This window comes from Poecilia reticulata, unplaced genomic scaffold, assembly GCF_000633615.1.
Source record: "Poecilia reticulata strain Guanapo unplaced genomic scaffold, Guppy_female_1.0+MT scaffold_686, whole genome shotgun sequence".
Taxonomy (NCBI): Eukaryota; Metazoa; Chordata; class Actinopteri; order Cyprinodontiformes; family Poeciliidae; genus Poecilia; species Poecilia reticulata.
The window spans coordinates 1-10,126 of record NW_007615433.1 but is presented as its reverse complement, the minus strand read 5'-3'; the positions used below and the strand labels follow the sequence as shown (position 1 = coordinate 10,126).

The 10,126-nt window shown below is 40.0% G+C and overlaps 1 protein-coding gene across 1 annotated transcript; it reads left to right on the top strand.

Moving 5' to 3' along the window:
* Positions 1-25: 25 nt before the first annotated feature.
* LOC103461159 (forkhead box protein P4-like) lies at positions 26-8,832 on the top strand. Its single transcript, XM_008403486.2, has 3 exons — positions 26-429; positions 1,867-2,039; positions 3,109-8,832. Exons 1-3 carry the CDS (start codon positions 385-387, stop codon positions 3,254-3,256), a joined length of 366 nt encoding a protein of 121 aa, XP_008401708.1. The 5' UTR covers positions 26-384; the 3' UTR covers positions 3,257-8,832.
* The last annotated feature ends 1,294 nt before the right edge of the window (positions 8,833-10,126 follow it).

The window sequence follows — 10,126 nt, the reverse complement described above, 5'->3', positions numbered from 1 at the left end:
TTTTTTTTTTTTTTTCTTGTTTGTCGACACCATTTGTAAGCACCGGCGTGAGATGCAAGGAGGGAGAAAAACCTTGTTAGCGTGTGTAAACAGATGTTCCCCGCAACCATCGGGGATAATTACGCACACACACACACACACACACACACACACCTGCACGCCAGATATCAGACACTTTCACATGTCTGTTTCGAGCAGCTGTTTACACTCCGCCAATGTTTCTGTCTGTGGAGGATTTTGGAGGTTTGTCACAGTGTTTGATTGAGGTGACATCTTTTCACATGTGTGCACAATCTGTGCTTAAACGTCATTCCCCCYCCCCCCCCCCCTCCCTTTCCTTTTCTGTCTCTGGCTCTGTGCAGAAGTCCCACTCTGGTGAAAAACATGATTTCAGGCCTGGGTTTCGGATCCCTAAACGCCAGCTACCAGGTAACGCTTTGCATTCACTTGTGACTCTTTTCCTTTAGTTAATAATCAACATTCTTGGATTGTCTGACAGCGGTCTGGAGAAATAAGAAATTAACTTTCATTGTTTTTCAAAGTCTGCATAGGTAAGAAAAAAATACTTGGTGGGTAAAAAATATTTAGGTCTCCACACTTTAGTCCTTTTTCTAATATCCAGAACATGAAAAATAAAGCTTCCTGAAAACTATGGGCATTTCACATCGATTTAAATAGCTTTTACCTTTTCATCAGAGACCGTCTTTTTTTCATACTCATTGTTTTGGTTTTTGCACTACTGACATAGACCCCACAGGTAAATGTATCACTTTTGAGCCCTCTTATAGTGCTGTTCAACAATATTCATACCTCTTGAACCACAAACTTTTGCTCCTCCTTCACTACTTTGTGATGGTCTTCCACTCAAAATCCCTTTATCACTCTTCGGAACCAGAATTTGAGCGTTGTCTTGCTTGAAAAATTATTATAATTTTTTTTTTTAACGTACAGATGACCAAACCCAGTAAGGAAATGTTTTTCTACGCTGACATTCAGAATGTTTGACAAATTCACAGGAACTTTGATGTGATAAATGTATAAAAACTCTGAATCAAGGACACCAACATCAATTCCCTCTTATAATTAGCCGATTCCCTAACTGCGCTCAGGTCGGCTGCCTCCACCCCCACATCAGCTTTCCACTCTCTTGCCCCATCTCGCAATGCTCCCAACCTCCAACCGGCGCGCACATCTCGATCGCCTCACCTTGGTGCAGGCACCGAATGCACTTTAGCGACTGGGATGATTTATAGCGTCAAGTAGTTGTCAATTAAGGTTACTGCATAAAATTATTGCCTGCCCCAGAAAACCCACCTCTGAGCCAGAGAGAATTCCTTTTGTCTTTCTTTTTTTTTTTTTTTCCCCTCTTCTGCATGAGAAGGGGAGGTAGTGTGAGCCTCTCAGCCGGCGTCCAACCTGTCTGATCCAGCGTCTGGATGCGAGTCTGCAGAATGAGGACCAAAGCTGCTCTTGTTGGCTCTGTTGTTGTTGCCTTCTGCAGACACAGATGTTGCACTTATGTTTGCGTCTAAGCTGAGGTTGTGGCTCCGTTTCTCGTTGCATTCCTGTTGAGACTTTTGTGTGATCGCGCGCACACATTCACTTCTTGACAGGGACCTACGGGAACAACTCTTTCAGCTGAAAGTACTGTATATAAGTGCCCCCTAGTGGTTTGAAATGACGTTCGCCGTGGCCTTTAAATAAAAATGAGCTCTGACGTGGACGATTTCTAAAAAATTAACCACCTTTGCATTCCTTGTGACTTTAATTATGCAGTTAAGTTGGTCTTTAGATGCATTTCTGTCTGTTAAACTTGATTGTCTGTTCAATCAAGCACAACTTAAATCTGTCTGTCTTTGTGTGCAGGCGGCTCTGGCAGAGAGCAGTTTGTCCCTGCTGAACAGCCCCCCTCTGGTGACCCCTCCGTCTGCAGCCAGCCTCAACATGCTGCACGTGGGCCACGACGATGTCAGCTCCACCGTGGAGCAGGTCAACAGCAACGGCAGCTGCAGCCCCACGCTCAGCCCTCAGCAGTACAGGTACGAACCAGAGCAGACGCGTATGCGCACATCACAGGGCATGACTTTGCGTCGCAATTTTTCAGGGATGCAAAGAAAAGTTTTCATTCATTCGTGAGTTACGACAGACAGTTTAGCATCTGTCAATCATGGCCTGACTTGTGCACGTGGAAAATGTGGGGTTGGAGTGTCACCTTAAGGTGTTTAGAAAAACATTTGAGCAAAAAAAAAAAAAAAAGGACAAAACAATCTAAAAATGTAGATAGAGGTGTAAATGATTATTCCTGAGGTTCACATTTAAAATGGGAAATTTGAAGTCTTGTCATCACATGTTTTTTTTGTTTTGTTTTTGGCAATTCCAAATCTTCTGAATTGATTTAACTCAATTTAAATACACTGGATAGAAAATGAATGAATGACTTGAAATGAGATATGTGTATTTGAATTTGAACTCCACACTGATTGCAATGAAACAAAATATAAGTGTACAGAGTACTTTGCTAATGTACTTGGAAAAGTAGCGCATCACAAATAAACAAAAAAAAATAATTAGTTTAAAAAGTAAAACTGACCAGATAGGTGTGTTATCTTATATGTATCCATCTTCCTTTATCCTGATACTCCTAAAATAAATTCAGTGAACATTAGTGAGCAAAGAGCATCATGAAGACTGAGGAACACAGCAGACAGACCAGGGAGAAGGCTGGGGAGAAGTTTAAGACATGCCTTAAAAGGAACTAGTGGACTACATACAAGCATAAGTTATGACTAATACTACCATGTCATAAAATCAGAGGATTTTATCCATCATTTTTCTTCCTCACATTTGTTGGAATGCAACTTCAGTTGCATTCCAACAAAATGCAACTGAAGTTTGTGATTCTAACCCAACAACAAAGGTTAAAAGTGCAACAGATGTTACTTTTGTAAAAGCACTGTAAATGAATTTACTTTAGGCACGTTGATATTTTCCGTAAAGTGCCCTTTCATAAACTGGGTACAGCACAGATGAACTACCAGTGATTTCGTAGCTGTACAAAGTGTTTTGCATTGCATCACCTCACTGACGGCTCTGTTCTCTCCTGTGCAGCCACCAGGTGCACGTGAAGGAGGAGCCGACTGAGGTGGAAGAGGACAGCCGACCAGTATCCCTCCTGGCCGGCGTCACACACAGCCTGCCACTGCCAAGCGACGAACGTGATCTGGAGGAAGATCTTCCCACCGAGGAGCTGGAGTAGGACGCGCCTGACCAAGGGATCAACGGGCCGGGACCTCTCTCAGAATAGTCCTACGGCCCTCTCATCAGCATGAAGAGGAGAAACAGCATCCGTACACTTAAGAGAAAAGAGAGGGAGTGGGAAAAAAAGAGAATGTTTTTATTTTTTAAGTTTGTTTTAAAGAAAGTTTGAACAACAGAGAATGACATTGAGAAACTCAAAAAAAAAAAAAACAGGGTTTAGATGACTTTTGTATACGTTCAGTCGCAAAAACCTGACTGTGGAGCACTGCTTTACCTCCGGGTGTTGCTTTTACAACACTTGGCTCAGAGGTGTAACACCACTTTACTCATACACACTCTCGCAAAACCTGTGCACGCACGCACGCACACACACGTACACACGCATACTTGTTTACCTGTCAAACCATGTCCCATGTCTCGGCGACAAAAACAACAAAAAAACATGTCTCGGAGGGCGTGGAAGGGGAGAGGCAGGTGGACAAAAAAGATCCCAAGAGGCATGGACACACGCTCTCTCTCTCCTCATACCACCACCTGGCATAGGTGCTTTTCTCTCTGTGGTCTCAGTTGAGAAGAAACACTGATGTGTGTTTGGAAAGAACAAGACATACACAAACACATAGGATCATGTGTATATAGATTTGGAGAGGTCGCTGGGGGCAGGACACCTCTTCTCCCCCGTTGGAGTCAGATACTTGCTTTTTCATACACTTTGATTTGATTGAGACAAAACCGATGGCCTTTGAGATGAGGGAGAGAGAAGAAGAAGAACGACGGCATGACCCTGCTCTCTGTCTAGGCCTCAAAACACCAGTGCGACGGTCACTAAGGGACATTTTTTTTTGTTTGTTTGTTTTTTTCACTATTATTTCCTTCTACATTAAAGAAAAGAAGACGTTTTTCCGACCATTAATACAGCCCACGCCATTCCCCTGCCCTCCCACCCCGAAGACTGCAGGAATAGGTGCTCTTCTTCTTCTTCTGTCTGCAGATGAGCATGGAACACTTTGGAGAGGAAGAAGAAATGACGGGAAGCAGCGAGAGACGAGGGAGGAAGTGTCTACAGAAACTTTGTGACTAAAAAAAAGAAGAAAAAAAACTGTCTGTGATTTTGAGAAATAAGAAAAAAAAGATGTGTGGTAGCTTTTGTCATTTCCTTTTTACTTTTTATTGTTTACGTTTGATGATCAATATTCCCATTGTGGATTTCTGCTCTTCTAAGGATGTACGTCTGTTTTGTTGTTTTGTTTTGTTTTTTTAAATTTTTCTAAGTTGTTTGATTTGCTCTGGTTGTTCACGCCATTCCAGAATATGTATTGGCAAAATAATGAGTCACCATTTAAAAAAAAAAAAGAAAAAAAAAAGAAGCACAGTATTGTCCCAACTGTCCTGCCCCTCAACAGCCTTTGTGTCCCAAATGAAGCAGGAGAGAAAATTGGAAATAGCACTTAAAAGTTACCGTTAGCCGCCAAACTTTGCTCTTATTTTAGCTCAATCTTTTCTGTTTTTTCTTCCTTTTTTTTTAAGTTGTGTATTTACTTAAGATGTGTCTGTAATGCTTTAAAAAACATAAATATATATATAAATATATATATTACTGCAGTCAGAGAATACCTCATCCCACAAAGGTTCTGCCCAGAACTGTGTCCAAATTGATTAAGAAGAAGTAAGGGGAGATATTCCTTCTGTGGGACACCAAATGTGGCAACTCTGCTCAGCCTCAATTCAAAGCTCTATGGTTGTAATTGTTACTGTGTAGAAGTTATCTGCGATTCACTGTGTGCGTTTGTGTTCAAGAAAATAGCACGCTAGATTTTTTTTTTTTTTTATTATTATTATTATTATTATTGTTTCTTGTAGGCGTCGAAGCGTAACTTTTCTCTACAGTTACATACCAAATTTAAGCATTTATTTTTAATCTAATATCTTCTTATCATGTTCCCGTTTTATTTTTTGTTACAGGTAACCAAAGAAATAAGTAGAAAACCAAAAACCCTGTGCTTTATTTTACCCTTCTTTTTTTTTTTTTTTAATCTTTTTTCCTTCAGAACACGGGCCAAAAGACAAGTAACCATGGCATTTTTCTTTCCTGTAATGACATTCACACGAGTGTTGTCCTAAAACTCTTAGACTTACAGTGCTCTTCATTCCAGAAACCAAAGTGTGCAAAGCAAGCTGGGATTTTAGGTACATTTTCAGAATTACTTCAATTAGGTATGAGGCCAAATATGAATAAAAACAAATCTTGCACAGTTCCTCTGAAAGACACAATGCAGAGAGGAGAGAGTAAAAAGCACTTATAGACGAAACCCTGCCTCTATGCTGACCCATTTTAAGTTTCAGTACTACTACTACATTTGAGCAGACCCAAACAAAAGACTTTTTCTGCGTTTTGTTTTAAATATTAGAGGGTATGCAATCCAGAAAATAAAAAAAAACTCTTTCAACAGGAACCTCCTCCACAAGAGGAGGAAGTGTTCTGTGTCAGGCTTCAAAAAGTCACAACTTTGGACAAAAAGAAATTATTCAGAATATGCGTTGCAAACAGGGAACATTTAATGTAATGTGGAAACAACCAAGGGATACAGTTATTGTCTTCGGTGGATTTTGGGGTATTTTATTTTTTAACTGAACTTCGGATGTTTTTTTTTTTGTATTTGTTTTTCTTTTCTTTTCTTTTTTTTCAAAATATTTCCAATGACTTTGAGTTAAAACAGGACTGTTTCCTGTTGCAAAAGAGACCGAGTGCAAAACACATACCTGGCAGGCAGAGATGTTGAAAAGAGATAAAAATAACCAAAAAATATTACTACCTCCTTTTCAAAACTGTTCAACAGATAGCCAGTGGGAATCTGAACTCTCTTTAACACTTGCTCTTTACTCTTCTTCAATGATAATACTAAGAATGCCAAAACTGTTGTTACACATACTTTACAAAAAGGGTTGCCTGGTATTAGGAGACATCCGGTTGTGATATTGTTGTTGAATATTGCGATGGCGATGTTAATTGCAATTGAAACACATTGTCCCTTGCTCTTCTTTTTCCTTTTCCACCGTCACAATGTTCCAGTCACTCTTACCGACTGTGGTCATAGAAAACGATACAAGTTCAGCCAGCTGATTAAAGCTCATTAAAAAGCAGAGTTTGAATGCATGCCACGGGAAATGTTATAGCCTAGCAAACATAGCATCTGTTGTGATCGTGATAACTGCAGTTTGATAATTGTGCAGCTCCATATACAAAAGAAATCAACAATAGCTGGTGGCTCCCTTTCCCATCGTCCCATCGAAAAAAAGTAATGCTGTTTCACTTTTTATATAGTTAAGAATGACTACCTCTCCGTTAACCATATCTGAAGCACTCGCTGCATCTCAAAAAGCGTTGAGAAGTGCTTGCTAACTGTGTTATTTTCTTCTCCACACCTGATTATCACTGAGCTTTATAAAGGAACAGCTTCTTAGTTGAACATCTCCTTCTACGCTGGTTGTTAGCGGCTTCCTCTCATTGTCACAGGTGGTAATGGGCTACAAAACAACACACACTAACGCACACGCATACAGGTGCGCACCAGAACTGGCTCAAGCAAAGACTCAAAAACATCCAGATGTCCTAAGAACTGCTCAACACTCAAGAGGTCATTGAATCTCTTAACGTCACCACTAGCAGCCAGATCCAAACCAGGAGGAACTCCTGCATCCAGAACGTAGACGGTTCCCAAGTCGTGCTTTAAGGTACACCTGTAAACGAAGCCGTTTTGTAAAGATGTAGATTGTTCACAGATCAGCCGTGTAACACTGCTTTTTGTTAGCTTGGCATAACATGATGCATTCTTGTATATTAATGCTTGGTTCGTCTCTCCCATGCTTCTCCTTTGCCTTTGTTTTTGTTTGTTTTGTTTTGTTTCTTTCATTTTTCTGCACCTGTTGAGCTGTTGTAAAGTTTTCAACCTGGATTTCTATACTGTACCGCTAATGCTGAATATATGTATTTATCACATTAAGTGCTGCAGGTATCTTGGTTTAAACTTTTTTTTTTGTTATTGTTTCCATTTTTCAGTTCTTCATAAAACGTCTGGGACGCTTTTTTTTTTTAAGTGTATTATCAAAAAGAAAAAAAAAGAAAATAATTGAATTTAGATCAGTGGTTTAGGAAACACCTGTTTGTATATTTATCTTAGCTAGATCTATTTTGATACTTTTTTGTCTCTGTATTGCATTTATGCATTTTTAAGGAAAAAAAAACAACAAAAGGAAAACAAACTAAAAAGGTTCTTCGTTGTGTATTGATACCTCAGATGGACTTTTTTTTCTCAAAGACAGGACCAAAACCTCTGAAAAGAGAAAGAGGAAAAAATGAAAGAATATGTAGCCCCTCTCTTGCTTTAACACAAAAAAAACTGTGGAGCTATTGAAAAGTATTGCTGTTGGTCCTTTCAGGTGCCAATGCGTGTCCTTGCTCCCTGTGACACCTCCCTCTAACCCCGTGAGCCCCCCTCCGTCATTCCTGTGCCGAACTCCGACCCGCAGAGCTGTCAATCATCTGCAGGTGCCAAGGGGCCGAGTCAGAAACCGAACAGGTGGCGACTCGCTGCAAACTTTATTTCCAAGTTCAACAGAGACAGATTAATGACTGACACTGTTGCATTAATATTATTATTTGTTGTTGTTGTCTTTGATACTCCTCCTTTTGCTTAGTCTCAAAACCAAAATGTGGAGTGGCTCTTTGAGATGCAGCTCTGACTACCAAAGGCATTGTGAGCCAACATTGCTTTAGTCCAAACTCCTGAACTGTAACCAAACTGCAACCAAAACCAATGTCACAACTTTAACCAACCAAAAAAAGAAAAAGAAAAAAACAAACAAAAAAAAAACCAGAGCTACTTCCAAAACTCTCCATCTACGCCACTTACCACCCTCACCTACAGCAGTTTCCCCCCTCATCCATTCGTGTAACCGTGTTGTGGGGAGCAGTCTACGTCCCTTTGGCTTGCGTCTGACTCAGAGAACCTAGCGAGAGCAAATCCTGATGAGTGATTGGACAGTTCTGAGGCATTATGGGAGGGGAAAGGGACTCTCAAAGCGGAGCTTTTGCCTGATGGTATTATCATATAGACAGCCAGATTTTGATGGAACTACCACTTTAACGATCCTCTGGTTAAACCTTAGGAATGTGTGTACATTTACAGCAGTGACTCTCTTTATTGATTCTTAGTTGAGTTTACCTGTTTACCTCTCTTTATTCCTTTGGTTTTTGTTATGTTACTTGTTGTTTGAAAGAGTGACCCGAGGAAGAGGCGGAAACAGGGACCAGGGCGGTTGCTTTAGACAGACAGATGACGAGCCCGGCCCTCTGACCCTCCTCCCCCCGGGGTAGCCATGTAATGCCAGTCACTGCCCTTTCCTTCATGCTGTATAAAAACACACACACATATATCTGTGTATTTGTAACCTGAATCTTCTTGTGTCTGTCCATGCAGACAATAAAAAACTGTACAGTAGGTCTAGTTGCATGTAATCTGTACTAATTATTGACAATGGCATTATAAAATGCAATAAAATACTTATTACACTGTCCTAGGCTGCGTCTTCATTCTTCTTCTTATTGCTCTCACGGTTTTAGTTCTAGTTTTTAGTTATATCAAATTGATCATTATTCACTCTATACCTTTATAAAGTAACACAACATATCATGAAGATGCAACCTACTGTGAACATCTTACTCGTATTTTGGCCTTTAATGATTCTGTTGTTTTTAAAACAGGCATATGTTGGACAATTTATTGTGCATTGTTTTAATGCACAGAATCACAAACATACAGGCTCAAATAAATACATACACCCTAATAATGTAAAAATGTTTATTTCCCAGATGCATTAAAACTAAAAGAATATGTGTATCCAGTTCAGACTGAAAAGAGTGGTGAAATATTTAAGACCTCTAGGAAGAAGTAATTTTATGAGTATATAATTTTGAACCTGTGTGGATTCGAGAAAATCTACAATGATTTTGTATTTCTGTTTTGGAAGAGAAAAAAATACAGCAGGTTGTAGGTTGTGTAATCAGTACACTTTTCAAAAATAACATGCGTAAAAGCCCACAATTAATATGACCGTAATGGCCATAGGTATATGCAAACTTGTGAGTTGGCCTATAAAGAGTAGGCACAGCTACAGCTGAAAGAAAATAAACTTTACTTACAAAGTTTCATTGTTCACTATGCAATTTGCATTACTTCTAAATAGAACAGCAAATGAATCGAAAATGTCCAGACATTAACTTTTGTGGCATCAAACTTGAATCACTTCTTGCAAAATAAGGACTTAAATTAAAAAGCTATGTGATAAATAATTTTTTAAAAGGGTCTAGCTATGTTGGTGTTTCAGCACAGATCACCTGCCTTTAGATTTAAGACGGTGCTTGCGCCAGTTCTGCTTAATCAGCGGGGTGGGGGGCTTTTACGGGGTCAGAGTGTGCTGTGATACAGTGAGTGGCCACCAGGAGGAGTAAACAACCCAGAAAACACAAGCAGCATCCAACAAACATAAACCCAGCAACAAACATTCCTGGACTCCACTGTCATGATTCGGCCAACAGGGAGGGCCAGAGAGTCCAGACCCAGGATTAAGTGAGCTACACTTGTGGGAAAATATGAAAACAGGTACATGAACACTCTGTAGAGCCAACATAGTTTTATGTGTGCAGGTGAACGAGAAGGTTCCAGTTGCTTATGTTTCCTTCTACCTCCTTACCTCTTGTGCAGGTGTGCTGCATGCCCTACAGCTCGTCTTTAAACCTCTGCAATGCTTCGTGGATGTGTTGCTTCAGGGAGAAAAAGTCTCTTGAATGTTTAATTTTTTTTTTTTTTTT

Bases quoted from the DNA above. Each gene is read 5' to 3' on its own strand.
- LOC103461159 (XM_008403486.2), top strand. From the start codon at position 385: ATGATTTCAGGCCTGGGTTTCGGATCCCTAAACGCCAGCTACCAG. The intron at 430-1,866 runs GTAACGCTTTGC...CTTTGTGTGCAG, and splicing joins CCCTAAACGCCAGCTACCAG to GCGGCTCTGGCAGAGAGCAG. The intron at 2,040-3,108 runs GTACGAACCAGA...TCTCCTGTGCAG, and splicing joins CTCAGCCCTCAGCAGTACAG to CCACCAGGTGCACGTGAAGG.